We start from the raw sequence: 18,185 nt of genomic DNA on the forward strand, positions 1-18,185 counted from the left end.
ACCCTCCTGCTGACTACTCAGTATCCTACCCTATCCAGAGAATACCAGGTCACAAGCTGCTGCTTGTTGCTTGCAAGTCTCCATCTTGGCTCCACCCCCTGGAAAGTGCATTCTAAGAGGGTTTCAACACTGTGACTTCCATGCTCAGTATAGTCAGTCTTTTAAAAAATAATCATTAAGTGAATAAATAAATAAATTTTCACCATTTTTTTGCCTTTAGTCATTTCAAATCTTTAGTATATATTCTCTACCAAGGTACCTTATTAGGCACATAATGTCTTTATATTAACTGCCTACTAATATAATTTTACATTCTATTATATTAAGTGCCTAGTTAATATAATAATAATAATAGCTAGTCCTGTTTCCTTATGGCATGTTTCAGGTCCATATGATACCTCATCATGCATGCAATTCATTCCAGTGCTTGGCTGAAAATGCTGGCACTCCCTTACAAACAGTCACAGATTTGTGCCTGTTTGATGACAGCTGCATATAGATCATAAATACCAACTTGGCTGGGAGATAGATAGTCCTTTCTCAACCGTCCTTTCTCACTTGATTTTCAAAAATTTCCTTTATATGAACTGTCTTTCTCAAACAGTTGGTACTCTTTTACTAAAATCTACCTTCTTGCTTTTTTGTTTACCAAAGCACTGCTCAGCTGTGGATCATGATGGTACAAGGGTTTGAACCTGGGACTTTTGAGCCTGAGGCATGAAAGGGTTTTTTGTTTGTTTGTTTGTTGTTTTTGTTTTTTGTATAGCCAAAAAAAAAAAAAAAGGCTATCTCTCCTGTCCCCAAACCAGTCTTACTAGGATCAACTAATGATTCTTCTTTCTTAAAGGTAGGCATCCTATCAGAAGTTTATCTTCTCAGTTAATTGTTAACATATCTTAGGAATATTTTATCATGGGACTGGGCAACAATGCACTTGGTTGAATGCACAGGTTCAAGCCTGGGTGAGAGGGAGAGAGTTTCACAAGTGGAAAAGTAGTGCTGTAAATATCTCTCTGTGTGAGTCTCGGTTTCTCCTCCCCTCTCAAATTGTCTTTATCCTATCAAATGAAAATTTAAAAAAAAAGTATGCTGGGAAAAGTGAATTCTGCTGCTACAAGCACAGAGCCCTAGTAACAACCCTGATGGCAAAAAGAGAACAATATTCAACCACAGTTTCATAACACTTTCATCTTGTCATTTTAAGTACACATTATGAAAATGGCTGTGAGATTGAAATCAAACATAATGAGAATGTGATAATTTTGATGTTCTTCACACACATCACAATATGATAAACGGTGCAACTTTGACTCTTATTTGTTAGTTATCCCTGACACTTCAATGTGGCATTATTTTCAGGTATCTCATACATCTTATCCACCTGCTTCTGAGAAGAACTATTTGCATTTTTACTCCTTTATTTATTTATTTATTTATTTATTTACTCGTTATGTGGGTTCTGAAATCACATACTTTTTTTTTCCTTGATCAGAGATGGTACTGTATACAGAGAAAGCAGTTTGTATACAAAGGCTCAGATTCTAAGGCTGTGAAAAAAAGAACCAGTAGTTCAGAGTAGCTGATTTGCAGGTTCCATGGGAGAGAGTGGTTCTCAGTGACTAGGAAGTCAAAGTATGAGTCCTATCACAGTGGTCTTGCTTTACATTATGTGCTCTTTGACTTGCAGTGAGTAAGTGTATTTTAGACAGAGAGATCAAGATCAGATTTGCAATGCATCCTTGCCATGCCAGCTTATTACATAACATAGATGGAAGCATATTCATTGCTAGACTTGACCACATTATCAAGCTGTGCAAAGTTTGCTGATGATTTCAGCATTAGATCATGCCAGTTCTAAGGTTGTTCTAAGTGAATTGTGGAGCATTTGTATATAATGAATATTAGGGAACTGTTTTATCTAATTTTAATGCACACATAAAATCAAAATGAGATTCCATTTCAGAATTATTTTTTGTATTTATCATCTAACTCCTCGAGTGCTAGAATTAAGTTTAAATAACTGCCTCCTTAACTTACTTACTTACTTAGCAGAAAATTGTATTTCATTAAAGACTTTATTGAAAAATTACTTTATTTCTGTATATAGTAGAATGTCCCGAACAGATTTACATTGTGCGTCAAGATTTGTTTCTGATGTGAAATAATAGCTATGTATAATAGAATATAGATGTTTAGGTTATATGTAGAATAAATGTTCTTACTTCTATGAACTAACACTGTAGCTCACATAAAATAATACATTTATTTTTTCATTTCTTTTAAAATTAATTTAATTTAATTTATAAAATAAAAATAGAAAATATTAACAAAATCATAGGAGAAGAGGGGTAAAATTCCACACATTTCCCACCACCAGAGCTCCATATCCCATTTCCTCCACTGGAAGCTTTCCTATTCTTTATCTCTCTGGACTATGGACCCAGGATCATTATGGGGGGTACAGAAGGTGGGAGGTCTGTCTTCTGTAATTGTTTCTCTGCTGAACATGGACATTGGCAGTTTGATCCATACCCCTAGCCTGTTTCTATCTTTCCCTATTGGGTCGGGGCTCTGAAGAGGTAGGGTTCCAGGGTCCATTGGTGAGATCTTCTGCCTGGGGGAGTCAGGTTGGCACCGTGATAGCATTTGCAACTTCGTATCTGAAAAAGCATTAAGATCTAAAGAAGAACAAATTATTTTTTTAAAACTGGAACTCATAGGCAAAAATATAGCAGATGAGATTTTGGAGTTTCCATTTTGGAAAAAGTTACTAGGTCTGTTTTAAGTATATTCCAAGGGGCTATGACTTTACTAGTTTTTGCATGAGCCTGACATCTAATATGTAGGTGGACCCAAGTTATTGTCTGGGGAGATGGTGTCATAGTTGGAAAAAGGACTAGAAAGCTGTATCAGGGAAGAAAGTAAAAGCATATAAATGCCATTCATTGTAAACCCTATCAATTTGATCAGGGGCTGATATTCAGGGCTGGAGTCTGCATAACCCCTGCATCTCTGTAGGTCTGAGCTCATATTCTGTGGTCATAGCTAGAAATGTTCTAGGTTGCGCCCATTGGCAGACCAGTCTTCCTTGAGTTCTAGAGGATTTTGGTCCAACCTCCCTTCTGAGAATGTCCTTGAATAGTGTGTATAGCACTTATATAAAATAAAAAGTGAACTTACATACCAGTTTATCTGTGATAGTCTTAATCTGCACCTGGTAGGTGCATGTATGTATATTTAAAACATATTTGGAAAAAATTTGTTTCAGGGGCTAGGTGGTGGAAGTGAAATGCACATAGTACCATGCACCAGGCCCTGGGCTCCAGCTCATGCTCCCCACCCATAGGAGGGGAGCTTCAGGAGCCGTGAAGTAGGTCTGGAGGTGTCTGTCTTTCCCTCTCCTTCTCCCTTCCCTCTCTGAATTTTTCTCTGTACTATCCAATAAAAAAATATATGGGGAGGGGGAACCAGGAATTGTGGATACTTAGTGCTGGTGTGGAGCTCCAGTGATAATCCTGGTGTGAAAAAGGGGGTACATTCATTTTTTATGAGGACCCCCAACCTATAGTCAATCAGGATTTACACTGGAAAGGTACGCATTTAATTTATGTCTGGAAAAGCATGATTCCATTCTGATTTAAGTCCTAATTGTATCCAGTGAGGTAGGAACACATTTATAGTCATTTAAAACCAGCAGAAATATGAAAATATGAAAACATAGGTTATGTTTCATATATTAAAAAATGAAAGTTTAATTAGCATGATCCAAATGTTTATGGTAGAAGGCAATTAGTTACAGAATATTTTGAATGGAAATATATATTCATATATTAAACTTTGTTTAGGAAGCGGGATTGTGTTCTTCTCAGTTAACACAACTTGTTAAATAATTATAGTATCTTAAATGTTTCTCCAAAATTACACATAGTTTCCATGTATAAGGAAATATTCCTTTACATCGAGACAGTTACACTGGGGACAGAAGAAATATTCCAAACACTTTTCCATTGTATTTAACATAATTAAACTTAATGTATTTATAATGATGGCTTTACTTTATGGAGTTATTGTTTACTTGTGCTGTGGTAAATGTTTTACATGTTTTTGGCACATTTGTTAACACACACACACACACACACACACCCCTCCTAAGCAGATATTATTATTTCCATAGTTAAGATAATACAGAGGCTCAGAGAATAGCATGCCAAAGCTATATAGTTTAAAGGGAAAGGTTACAACTTTGAAGGAAACTCAAAGCAGGATTTGACTGAATTTGGAGTAGGGCTTCAAAGTAAAAAACCTGGGTAGAGGATGAGGGTAGATGTTCGGCATCATGGCGGGGGAGGGGATGGGATGGGACACAGTCTTTTGGTGGTGGGAATGTTGTTTACGTACAAAAAAAAAAAGGCAAAAGTTAATTGGGGAAATAAAATCCTTGAATTTCAACATATTTTCTTTTAATTCAGTTATGTCTTGCAAGCTATTATCTAAGAGCATATTCTCAGAACTACACAACTCTTACTAATATAGTTTAAATTGTGCAATCTCTACTAATCAAACAGATAAAAATACATATGTGAGCTCTGTGTCATCTTGAAGAGCTGGGTGCATCTGTCTTCATGTTCCCACAAAATACCTAGATTCTAAAAGCCAGTGGGAAGGAAATGAAGCAGATTGTTTTTTCTTACTAAGTGAAGGAAACATAGCATCATGTCATGTTATGCAGCTGATAATTTTGTCATTGCTTACTGAGAGATAAGATAAGAGCCTCTTGAATCATTACACAGCATAGTATAATTAAAGGCATGGCAAACTTCACAATTCCGTATTCTAACAGTTGGCTCCTTAGCCACATTGCCAAAGGCAATTTAATTTTACAAAAACAAACTCTTATGCGGTGTTAGATACATGTTGCTCTTTTCACTTTTTCTGTTTTTATACCTTTTGCATTTGGAAACTTGTTTTGCTATTTCTATAGTGATAAAGCCATAATGATTTCTCTGTTCTTTTGTTTAGATATATGTAAGCAACAGTAAACATGATTTAACTAAATACTGTATATCTATGAGGATCATTTTTTCCTTCGCTGTAAATAAAACTTGGAGAGGCACTATGAGGTGGCATTTGTTCTTGTTACTAATTGAGAGCATTGCATCACTCATTTTTAGTATCAGTTTGCTTTATTTTTGTATTTGGTCCATTTTGATTATTTTCATTTTCTCATTAGGCTTTTATTTTATTTTATTTTAGCCTTAGTTTTGCTAATATTTGATCATTTAAGAGATAAAAACTATTTGCTACCTTCACTTTGTTGTAGATTTCCTATGACTTCCCATGAATCATTTAAAAATATGACTCATGGATCTTAATAACTTTCTTTATTTTCTGTTTTTAAAACATTGAGAAGAGTAATATCCATGGACCATTATTAAGGTAATAAGTAGCTAGGTAACAGATAAAAATAGAAAATTGAATGTTGGGAATTTCTGAGACATAGGGAACATGTTTAGAAAATAAAAGGTTTAATACTTTTTCTTTTTTTTTGTAAATTTTTTATATTTATTTATTTTCCCTTTTGTTGCCCTTGTTGGTGTAGTTATTATTGTTGTTGTCGTTGTTAGATAGGACAGAGAGAAATGGAGAGAGGAGGGGAAGGCAGAGAGGGGAAGAGAAAGATAAGACACCAGCAGACCTGCTTCACCGCCTATGAAGTGACTCCCCTGCAGGTGGGGAGCCAGCCTGGGGCTCCATCCGGGATCTTTAAGCCGGCCTTTGCTTCGCACCATGTGCGGTTAACCTGCTGCGCTACCACCCAACTCCCAATACTTTATTTTTTCAATATCACCACCACTTTGAAACCTTCATCACTACTTCACCACATCTGGCACATGGAAACACAGGAATTGGACTTGGGACCTCATACTTCTAAGTTTAACACCCACCCACTGCATCACCTCCTGGGCTACCCCCCCCCTTTTTTTTTGGTAAGAGGGTAAAGGAGAGGAAAGAAGTAAGGCACAGAGAAAGATACACCTACACCACTGCTTTACTGCTTATGAATCCTCCTTTTGAAGGTGGGAAAAGGGCTTGAACATGGGTCACTGTGCATGGTAATGTGTGTGCTCCACTGAGTGAAGAGTGAACTATTGCCCCAACCCTGCCTCTTTCTCTTACTCTGCAAAAAAAAAAAAAAAAAAAAAAGTGGTGTCCTTGATTTTTATTTTGTAAACGTAAACAAATAGCTACATAGTCTGCTATGTTACCCTATCCTATTAATGGTAGTATCTTTGTGACCTTCCATGAAGTCATTACCAGGTACTTTATTATTAAATCAATTTAAACAATCCAAAAATAAAGTAAAGCCTTAATTTTAATGAAATTCAGACTTAGAATTTTATTTATTTATTTTGGCCACAGCACCATTCAGTTTGGCTATTGATGGTGTCAGGATGGAAAGCTAGGATTTGTCACATAGAAGGCCTGGGCATTACTGCTGGGCTGCCCTCCTACTTCAAAATGAAACCCTTGGAGGAAAAAAAAAAAACTCAAGAAATATCCAGTTCCTCACATTTTACAAGATTAGTCCTGTAGAATTACACTGTTGCCAAACAGTGGTAATAAGATGACTTAACTCATTTTTTTTAAAGGAGAATAGTGATACAATTTGATACAATTATTGCTCTGTTGTATTGATTTATTTTGTCTGTCCCATCAGTCATCTGAGGCAGTATATTACTTAATCTTTTCCTTGTTGTTGATACTAAAGTTCTTAATCTGGGAAGTGCTTACTATTGGAGGGAATAGGGTCAAACTGATAAAAGTTAAAAGTAAAGAGATCAGATAAAATTGTGTTAAAAACAAAATTGATCTATATTTAATTCTTTAATTGAATCATGAAAGTAAAGGTTGTTTCGGATAAAACATAAAATACATTAGGGGGGAGTAGTGCAGGTGGAGCAAAGTGCAAAGACCTGTGTAGGGATCCTAGTTCAAGCCCCGGCTCCCCACCTGCAGGGGAGTCCCTTCACAAGCAGTGAAGCAGGTCTGCAGGTGTCTATCTTTCTCTCCTCCCTCTCTGTCTTCCCTTCCTCTCTCCATTTCTCTCTGTCCTATCCAACAACAACGGCATCAATAACAACTACAACAATAAAAAAATACATTAGGAAAAATATTGTTCTTATTTTTCCCACACCATTCTAAAGTGAGAAGTATTAAAATGTTTGTACTTGGATATTTCCATTTAAGAATTAGTGTCCTGCCCACAGATGGTAGATCTTTCTTCCCATGGATTATTTGAGGCAAAATGAACCACTTACAGCACATAGCCATTCTGCACATTCTGTTCCTGATAGGTTACAGTTAAAATAAAATGCATTTACACTGCCATACATTACATTTGTAAAAAAAAAAAAAAAATGATAGTACTTGCTATTAAACTGTACTTCCCTGTTTTGTCTTACCTGCAGCTGAATGTGGTGCATCTGCAACAAATAATGAAGGAATTTTGCTTTCCCCAAATTATCCACTCAACTATGAAAACAACCATGAGTGCATTTATAGTATTCAGGTCCAAGCAGGAAAGGGAATCAATATTTCAGCCAGAACATTTCATTTGGCACAAGGAGATGTGCTTAAGGTAGGTGAACTTAGACATATTTCTGCAATAATCATTTCTAGTCATTAAGTAACCAAGTAATACATCTTTATATGCATGGGTATATATAATTACTTATAAGTTAATTAATCATTTTTTCTATTATTATTTTCATGGATATAACATTGTTTCTTTTCTAATGTTTGTTTATAGTTAGTAGATTTTTGTGACAACTATATTAAAATTAACATTCTTTTATGGCATTTATAACATATCATTTCTTTAAGAAATATAGAGACTTTTTGTTTTGGTGTCTAGTAAGTAATTTAGTTATATGTAGTAACAAATGAAATAGTACTTACATTATGACTGCCAAAACTCCACAAATAAATATGTAAAACTAAGAATTCAATAACTAAAAATTATCTCGAAATATACTTTGTTGATCATAAGCATCTATATAAAATATATAACTTTATTTTAAAATTGAATATAGGCAAGTTTCCTACCTTCAAAAAGATACAATTTTAGAAAATAATTTTAAGTTTGAGTACATAGCATAATGATTATGCAAAAGACATTCATGCTTGAGGCTCTGAGGACCCAGGTTCAATCCCCAGCACCACAAGCCAGAGCAGTTGCATAGGCTGTCTGTCTGCCTGTCTGCCTGTCTGCCTGTCTGTTTATCTGTCTGTCTGTCTATCTATCTATCTATCTATCTGTCTATTATCTATCTATCTACCTTTCTATCTTTCTCTGTGTCACTCTCATTAAAAATAAATAAATGAAAATATTAAAAAAAAAAAAAAAAAGAAAAGGCATCCATTTTCCCAATTGTTAAATTACATTAAAACAGGTAAGAAATGAAACATATCTGTCTGCATAAATCTTGGAAAATGTTGGTATCCTAGGTTGACAGAGATGGGGATTCGTGCTTAAGCAGTGATTTTTAGCATCGTGGTTATTGTATTATTTTAAAATATGTAATATCTTAATGATAATTATTGGTCTTTAACACTAAAGTTATTCTGCATTTGTAAGATTTATATATAGATACAAAAAAATTCCTGTACTTTATCAAGATGCAGATTTAGTATTAAGTTAGAATCATTTCTCTTCCTTCCTTCCTTTCTTCTTTCTTTTCCTTTTTTTCCCTAATAAGTAACATAAATTCACTTAATAGATCTACTACCAGTTCATTGTCTGGATTTTGCCTGTCACACTAAGTTTTATATACTAAATTCAACCAACATTAAGATTGATGGGTTGTTTGTATATAGAATTGAGGCAGCACATTTTTCTTCAGGCAAACTATGATGAAAAATATATTAAGACATAAGTCAGAAATGTAAGCCTAGCTACTAATCTATATCTCACAAACAATCATAAACATGTACTGTGAATTAAAGTCAGGTCATTATTTTTCATATTTACCTACTAGCATCCTTCATAAAATCCAGCTTTTGTGGATATAAATTTTTGCTAGTATCTAAAATAGAACAATATTTATATGATGAGTTAGATTCTACCAAATATTCTATAGGTTACTCCTACAAATTTGGGGGGAAATTTATTCACATAGATCTGTGCCTAGTATACAGACACTACATTTAACATATATTTTTTTTAATTAGTGTAATTTACCTTTTAATGATAAGGTTGGTTAGATAGCTCAGATAGTGACCCAAGTTAGAGTCTGGCCACTACCATCCTGAAGGAAGCTACAGTTTTGTGATTTCTTTCTCTCTGTTTCTTTATCTCTTTATCATGATCTCTGTCTTTCAGTATGAAAAAGTTGACCTAGAGTAGTTAATCCCCAGTGACAAATAAAATAAAGTAAAATAAAATGGCCTAAGAAACTTTTAGTGCAAAACAAGGAACCAGGGATAGCTTCCCTGTTTAAGCACATGCCTTAACACATGCAAAGCCCTATGAGCCTTGGCACCACATGGGTATAGGATGGACATCAGAAGGAGGTCCTTGGATGATAGACAATAGACTTGAGTTGTGGTTACCACCTCTCTCTCTCTCTCTTTCTCTCTCTCTCTCTCTCTCTCTCTCTCTCTCTTATTCACCCTCTCTTAAATAAAAAAGAAGAAGAAGAAATTGAACTCAAAAGTATCACACATATATGAGGCTACAAGTTATTTTCCTAGCACTACCTCTAAGAAAATTTGAGACCATTCCAGAAAGGTGTTTACTGTTAGGAATTCAATGATCATGTTGCTTTGAGATTTTCAATTCTGTTTTTTCTGCTTCTTATTTCTACTTCCCTTTCTGTTATACCATAGGTAAATACACTTGTAAATGCACTTGGGGCTAGAGGGGTATATAAAACGCTATGTTGTTTTCTTCATAAGATGAAGAAGAACATATCTCACACAAAGAGAAGGAAGGATTTGATCAGTGAAGCTTTTAAATTTTTTGCAGACAAACCAGAGGGTAATATAGTTAGAAGAGAATACTAGATGCTCTGAGCAAAAGTTACACTTGTATTGGGTATTAAATACAATGTAGCCCATATTCAAGTCCTGGTAGTAGGTAGGAGATGCTACAGCATAGGGAGTTGTGCTAGTGCTTGGTGTTTCTTACTCTAATTCTCAGCTTCGGTAAAGTGAGATTATGAATTCATGAGGCCTTTCTTCCAAAGGCAAAAAGAACATTTTTTTTACTACCATAGTGGTAGTAACTACTATGCTGAAAATGGATACCTTCAAGGAAAAAGCTTGTTAGCATCCACTGTGGATAAACTCAGTTTAGTTACTATGTATTTTAGGAAAATAATATGGAAAAGCTTTTTAAAGATTTAATCTCCTCATCCCATATGTGAAAACTTTTTTTTTACTGATATATAATTGCCAAAACTATGTCTCTCTTTTAAAAAAATATTTATTTATTTATTCCCTTTTGTTGCCCTTGTTTTATTGTTGTAGTTATTATTGTTGTTGGATAGGACAGAGAGAAATGGAGAGAGGAGGGGAACACAGAGAGGGGAGAGAAATATAGACACCTGCAGACCTGCTTCACCACTTGTGAAAGGACTCCCTTGCAGGTGGGGAGCCGGGGGGCTGGAACCAGGATCCTTTCTCCTGTCCTTGCGCATTGTGCCACCTGCGCTTAACCACCCTACTCCCACTATCTCTCTTTTTAAAAATATCTTGATTTATTGGATAGAGACAGAGAGAAATTGAGAGATAAGTAGAGAGAGAGAGGGGGACAGAGATATATACTTGCAGCCCTGTTTCCCCACTGAGAAGCTTTCCTCCTATAGGTAGGGACCTGAAGTTTGAACCCGCATCCTTGCACACTGTAATGTGAGGGCTTAATCAGGTGTGCCCTGCCTGACCCCTGATTTTAAATCTTTAAAACTCATCTTTACTTATTTATTGGAAAAAGACAGCCATAAATCAAGAGGATTGTGGAAATAGAGAGGGAGAGAGATAGAGAAACACCTGCAGCCCTGCTTCACCACTTGTGAAGCTCTATCCCTGTGCAGTTGTGGACTGGGGGCTTGAACCCAGGTCCTTGCACGTTATATTGTGTGCACTCAATTAGGTGTGCTCACCTTCCTACCCCCCCAATATCTCTCCATTTAGTGATTTAGTAGCAAAAATGAAAACATTTACATGGGAATTAGAAGAGCAAATTTAATAGTGTCATTATATTAATAAAAAGGAAGACACTACTGACCTGAAGATTATAGATTGAATACAGTGCACTGATTAAAGAAAAAATAAATTAGAGTGATATAAAAATTATTCTTTGAGAAGTTACAGTGATGAGATTTTTGAGGAATTTATTTTTGTATTTTTGCTATATGAAACTAGCTTCTAGGATCATTCACTATTTTTAATTTAATATTTCAATGTGAAAGAAGAAAAGAGTTAAAGGACATATAAGATGTATAAATCACCAAAGTAATATTTTAGAGTATATATAAATACCATTAGAAATCGATCAAGTTATAAAAAAGCAACAAGGGAGTCAGGCAGTAGCGCAGCGGGTTTAGCGCACGTGGTGCGAAGTGCAAGCATCAGGGATAGGATCCGGTTTCAAGCCCCTAGCTCCCCACCTGCAAGGGAGTCGATTAACAAGTGGTGAAGCAGCTGTGCAGGTGTCTTTCTCTCCCTTCTATGTCTTCCCCTCCTCTCTCTATTTCTCTCTGTCCGATCCAACAACGACATAGTCCCAGGTTCAGTCCCTTGCACTACCATAAGCTATAGTTGAACAGTGCTCTGGCAAATTAATTAATTAATTAGCTAATTAATTAATTAAAAAGGAATAAACCAATCTACATAGAATATCAGTCTTCATAAATTGTCATTTTTAAATTGTTTAACACAATAAATAGCATTTTATAATAAGAGCAGAGGTTATGCTGTTTGAATGTAGATAGTAAGTCTACTTAAATTATTCACATACGTTTTAACTGTCATAACTTGTTATTTGTAGAAATTGAATGTATGCAATTGCCCTTCAAAAACATGTTGTCAGGACTGGGAGACAGCATAATGGTTATGCAAAAGACCTTCTTGCCCAAGGCTCTGAGGTGCAAAATTCAATCCCTGGTATCACTATAAGTCAGAGCTGAGCATTTCTCTCATATCTCTCTATTCTCTTTCCTTCTCTTTCCATCCAACTACCTTTCCCTCTGTATCTCTCTCATTAAAATAAAACAAAACATTAAAAGAAAAAAAGAAAAATGTCATAACTTGAATTAGGAAGAGTATCATAACTTTGGCTTCATCATAGCTTTAAATACATGATTTGTGTTGCTTATTATTCTCACCAATACATTTTTATATAAATATATCTTACAGATTTATGATGGAAAAGATAAAACGACTCATCTGCTAGGAGCTTTTACTGGTGCATCTATGAGAGGACTGACTCTTAGTAGTACTTCAAATCAGCTTTGGCTAGAATTTAATTCTGATTCTGAAAGCACAGATGAAGGCTTCCAGCTTGTTTATACGAGTAAGTATTTGGAAGAATAAAATGGTCAAGTATTGATGCTGGGTATTTATTATGTAATTGCAAAATATCCATTTGAAGCTACAAATTTATTTGATATTAACACCTCTATAAATCTCAAGTATTCAAAGAGGTTACATAATTTGATATTCTGAGCTTATTTTTCTTTATGTGTATACATTTTTAAATAGTGGCATATTCTCTCCATCTAATAAGAAATATATTTATACATTTTAGTAAATGTAAATTAAATATTTATGCTTCTATATGTAACTACAGAGTATGCACAATATGTATTTTGTGAGTTTGTCAATCATTAATCAGGATTGAATATTTCAGGAACATCTACCAAACTGTAGCTAAAATTGTTGATTTATTTTTACTTTCCTGTTGGATTTCCTGTCAAAAACAAATCCACACAAATCTAATTTCTAATTTTTATATATAGTCAGTTATTCTGACAAACAAAACTAAGAAGCATTGATAGGTGGGTTACTTTAAGTGCTATATGAATTAAATTTATTTCACTGCCACTGTAAGAAAGGTGCATATTAAACCAATGAGCAATACATCAGACTCTAGTGATACATTTATTGAGTTTCTACTGTGTATGAGCCAATGTCTAAGAGTTACGTGCATATAAAACTGAGGTGATTTCTTGCTCTGAGTTAATAAATTTACGGTTTGTCACATCAAATTAATTCTTGAAGTTTTGGATACTTCTTCAGTATAGCAAAACAACTAGCAATATCCAAAAATATTTATTATTAGAATATTAAAATATTCCAATAACCCCTCAGTTTCTCAGAAGTCAGAAAATATGTAGAAACAGAAAAGTTAAAAATTAAACCATCACATATATTCATACACAATACAAAAGAAAATTTTAATCAGATTATTGTTTGCAAAAGTAATCTTTTTTATGTCATGAGAATTAGGAGACAAAAGAGTATGATGACTCCTTATTTTATAGTAGCCCAGTGCGTAATATTGTGAGGTTACTCTAACTCCATATTAATTCAAGGTCTTTTCCTACAAGTGCTGGAATTGTTCTGTCACCAATATTAAGTGAACATAAATTAATACGAATGAATACTAAATGCTTATTATTAAATTCCAACAGCTGATATATATGATGTAATATCTTAGGAAGCTTTTCCAGAAACAAAGGAAAATACAAAAAAATCCTATCTACTTCAGATGTTTCATGTGAGAATTTGTAATGATATCGAGATGACTATTCAAATTTAATTGTGTGGTTTCCTCAGAGGGGAAACTCTGGTTCATTTATTTGTTTGTTTCTTTTTATTAATTTATTTATAAAATGAAAAAACATATCGACAAGACCACAGGATAAGAGGAGCACAATTCCATACAATTCTCACCACCAAAGTTCCACATCTCATCTCCCTTGAAATTTTCCTATTTTTTTTTATCCCACTGGGAGCATGCATGGACCCAGGATCATTATGGGGTGCAGAAGGTGGAAGGTCTGGTTTCTCTGTAATTGCTTCTCTGCCTAATGTGGGTGTTTGCAGGTCGATCCATACTACTAGCTTGTCCCTTTCTTTCCCTAATGGGGCAGGGCTCAGTAGAGGTGGGGCTCCAGGGTACATTGTTGATGTCCTCTGCCTAGGGAAGTCAGGTTGGCATTATGGTATCACCTTGGTGGCTGAAAAGGCATTCAGATATAAAACAGAATGAACTATTTAATAGTCAGGAAGACAAGAATATAGTAGATGAGTTTTGGGATCTCCGTTTTAGAAAAAGCTAGTAGGTCTATTTTAGGTATATTCCGGGGGTTCATGACTTTACTGATTTTCAACCAGTAGTACCACCTCGACACATTTCACTTCTGATTGTGTCCAGAGACACCAGGCATGGAATATCAACCCTTCAGCCCCAGCACTCTGCTGAGACTGTTCCTAGCTCATAGGACTCCTCAATTTCATATTGGGTGGTGTACCTCCTAACAAAACCACAGAACCTAGATATAGACTAGGGCCCATGAGACAGAATGCATGTGCATATGTACTCATAAGTTAGGGAAAAATATGCACCTTAAAGCAAAAGTGTACAAAAATGTACAATAGTTTGCAGTTTGCAAAACATTAAGCAAGTAGAAAGACCTAAAAAGAAAAACAGAACTAAATAAATAAACCCAAAAAACACTATAAAATGGTACTTATGTACATTTCCCATATTTGGGAGCTACTCTCTGCCCTGATCAAGCTGTCTAGTCCTATTTCCAACTCTGACAGCATCTCCCCAGATAATACTGGTCCACCTGCATATTAGCTGTTTGTTTCTTTTAGAGAGACAGGCAGAGTGAGAAGGGGAGAGAGAGAGAGAGAGAGAGAGAGATATGGTATAAGAGACTTAATCACTGAAGCTTCCTGCAGTGTGTTAGGGGATGAACTTGAACCTGAGTCATACATACAATCCAAATGAGCTATTTCGCCAGCCTCAGAAAATGTGTTTTTAATCCACTTTTATCTTCTTCTGTCTCAGTGTTCTCACAGGGCTGCTGACATTTTTCAAGTCATAGCTCAGTGTTTACATAATGGTCTTTTTTTTTTTTTTTCTGCACCTTTTGCATTTGGCCTTTTCTAAAATGTTTATGAGTTCAGAGGGGAAACTTGTGTCTCCTGTTCTAATATGTAAATTTCATTTACTTTGAGATTGTTAATGCAAATATCTTGGTCATTATAGTAAAGGACTAGATTTACATTTCCATGAAGTAGTCAGGTATGTGGAACAGTTGAAGCTGTTGACTTTATTGTCCCTGATGAGGACTACTGGATGTTCATAGGTAAGGCCTCAAAATGAAAATATTTGAAGTCACACTCCTTTCCTGATAACACTTAATTTTTCATAGTAGAATTTATGATATAAAAATTTAAAGCTAACAAATTGATAAGAGAATAAAAAGCATTTTTTAAATACAGATTTATCTTTTTTTCTTGAGGGGGTTAGTGAGTTACAGTGCAATCATTGACGTATGCATACAATTTCATTATGTAATTGGCCCCCAGAGTTTTCTTCCTCCCAGCCCCTTCCCAGAGTCCTTTGCTTTGATGCAATAACACCATGTCCAGTCCATGTTTCACTTTGTTCTCTCCCTCCTATTCCTATCTTATAAAATCCCCTTAATAAGTGAGATCATTTGGTATTTGCCCTTCTCTTTTTGGCTTATTTCACTCAACATGATGTCCTTGAGTTTCATCGAAGAGGATGCTATGGAGACAAACATATCATTTTTTTAACAGTTGAGTAGTATTTTATTATATATATATATATATATTAACTACTCATCTGATGTTGGATATCTGCGTTGCTTCCAGGTTCTTGAAATTAGAAACTGAGCACTCCTTATGGTAGTAGGGAGGAATTGAATTTGTGACCATTTTTTAAAATAAATTTTTCTATTATTTTTATTTATTGGATAGAGACAGCCAGAAATTGAGAGGGGAGGGGGTGATGGGGGGGAGACACCTGCAATACTACTTCACCACTCACAGACTTTTCTTCCTATAGGTAGGGATAGGTGCTCAAATCAGGGTCCTTATGCAGTGTAACATCAGTACTCAACAAGGTGCGCCACCACCCAGCCACTGAACCTGGGACATTGGAGCCACAGGCATGGGAGTTTCTTTTATTTATTTGTTTGTTTATTTATTTATTTAAAAAAAGGAGACATTGACAGAACCTTAGGATAGGAGGGGTACAACTCCGCACAATTCCCACCACCAGATCTCTATATCCCATCCCCTCCCCTGATAGCTTTCCCATTCTCTATGCCTCTGGGAGTATGGACCCAAGGTCACTGTGGGTTGCAGAAGGTGGAAGGTCTGGCTTCTGTAATTGCTTCCCCGATAAACATGGACATTGGCAGGTCAATCCATACTCCCAGCCTGCCTCTCTCTTTCCCTAGTAGGGTGGGGCTCTGGGGAAGCGGAGCTCCAGGACACATTGGTGGGGTCATTTGTAGAAGGAAGTCTGGTCAGCATCATGTTAGCATCTGGAACCTGGTGGCTGAAAAGAGAGTTAACATACAAAGCCAAACAAATTGCTGAACAGTCATGGACCTAAAGGCTGGAATACTACAGATGAAGTGTTGGGGGGGACTCACTGCAGACTATTGTGTACTTTTGCCTTCAGGTATATATTTTGCCCTAGTTTATGGATACCTGTGAACATATGCTCTATCTCAGGGGACCTAATCTATATCTAGGTTTTGGAACTTCCTTAGGAAGTGAACCACCTGGAATGGAATTAGAGAATACTGTGAAAGGAAAGGTCTCATCTGAGTAATGAGGCCGAAGGGTTGACATTCCATGCCTAATGTCTCGACACAGTCTGAAGTGAAGTATGCTGAAGTGGTACTCGTTGTGTTGATTAAGTTGGGATCGGCAGATGCGATATCATTTGATATGGACTGTGAGAAGCATGCAGAAAATTGAGCCCCACCCTAGAGGTTCCAGGACTGGGGGAAAGATAGGCTCTATACTAGAAATGTAAGGTTCCTGCTGTCTTAGGGTTCAAGAAGACAATGGATAGTTATTGTTATCATCACATTATTTGGTAATTGGTTTAACTTTGAAAAGTCCCTTTGTTAGGGTTTGCTGTATAATACCCAACACCATTTATTTAGCTGTGCCACCAGTTGCTTCTGTTCTCCCTGGTATTTTGAAAGGCTTTTGAAAGAGTCAACATATCAAAGACTCAGCCTATGTATTAAAAAGACTCAGTCTGTGCTTTAAAAAGTTCAAGACACACAATCAGTTTTTCCCCTCATATTAATTAGTGATTTATATGAATACAATTTAATAGGAGTGTACATAAACACCATTCCCACCACCAAAAGACTGTGTCCCATCCCACCCACCCATCCCTGCCCGCCCCCCCGACCACCCCAGGAATCCAAATGTCCACCCTCACCCTCACCACAGGGATTTTACTTTGGTGCCCATCTCTAGATTTTGTCAAATCCTGCTTTTAGTATCCCTTTCTGTTCTTCTTTCTCAACTTCTGTTGATGAGTGGGATCATCCCATACTCATCTTTATCTTTCTGACTTAGCTCACTTCACATAATTCCTTCTAGCTCTGATCAAGATGGGTCAGATAAGGTGGGTTCATTGTTCTAAATAGCTGTGTAGTATTCCATTGTGTATATAAACCACAGCTTTCTCAGGCACTCATCTATCTGTTCTTGGGCACCTGGGTTGCTTCCAGGTTTTAGCTATTACAAATTGTGCTGCTATGAACATAGTTGTCCACATATCTTTTTGGTTGGGCATTATGGAATCCTTAGGGTATATCCCCAGTAGAGGAATTACTGGGTCATATGGAAGGTTCATGTCTAGCCTTGTGAGAGTTCTCCAGACTGCACTCCAGAGAGGCTGGACCAATTTGCATTCCCCCAGCAGTGCAGAGGGTTTCCTCTGTCCCCACAGCCTCTCCAGCATTTCCTGCTGCTGTCCTTTTTGATGTATGCCATTTTCACAGGGGTGAGGTGGTATCTCAATGTTGCCTTTATTTGCATTTCTCTGACAGTCAGCGACCTGGAGCAATTTTTTGTATGCTTGTTAGCCTTTTGGATCTCCTCTGAAG

At 36.1% G+C, this 18,185-nt stretch overlaps 1 protein-coding gene across 1 annotated transcript in view; it reads left to right on the forward strand.

Moving 5' to 3' along the window:
- CSMD3 (CUB and Sushi multiple domains 3) overlaps nt 1–18,185 on the forward strand; it is a 1,712,448-nt gene that overhangs the window by 1,016,807 nt on the left and 677,456 nt on the right. The window contains exons 23-24 of the mRNA XM_060195764.1: nt 7,470–7,639; nt 12,418–12,574. Coding sequence (XP_060051747.1) covers nt 7,470–7,639; nt 12,418–12,574 — 327 coding nt within the window. The remainder of the gene's footprint in view (nt 1–7,469; nt 7,640–12,417; nt 12,575–18,185) is intronic.

This window comes from Erinaceus europaeus, chromosome 1 (genome assembly GCF_950295315.1).
Source record: "Erinaceus europaeus chromosome 1, mEriEur2.1, whole genome shotgun sequence".
NCBI classification, from domain to species: domain Eukaryota; kingdom Metazoa; phylum Chordata; class Mammalia; order Eulipotyphla; family Erinaceidae; genus Erinaceus; species Erinaceus europaeus.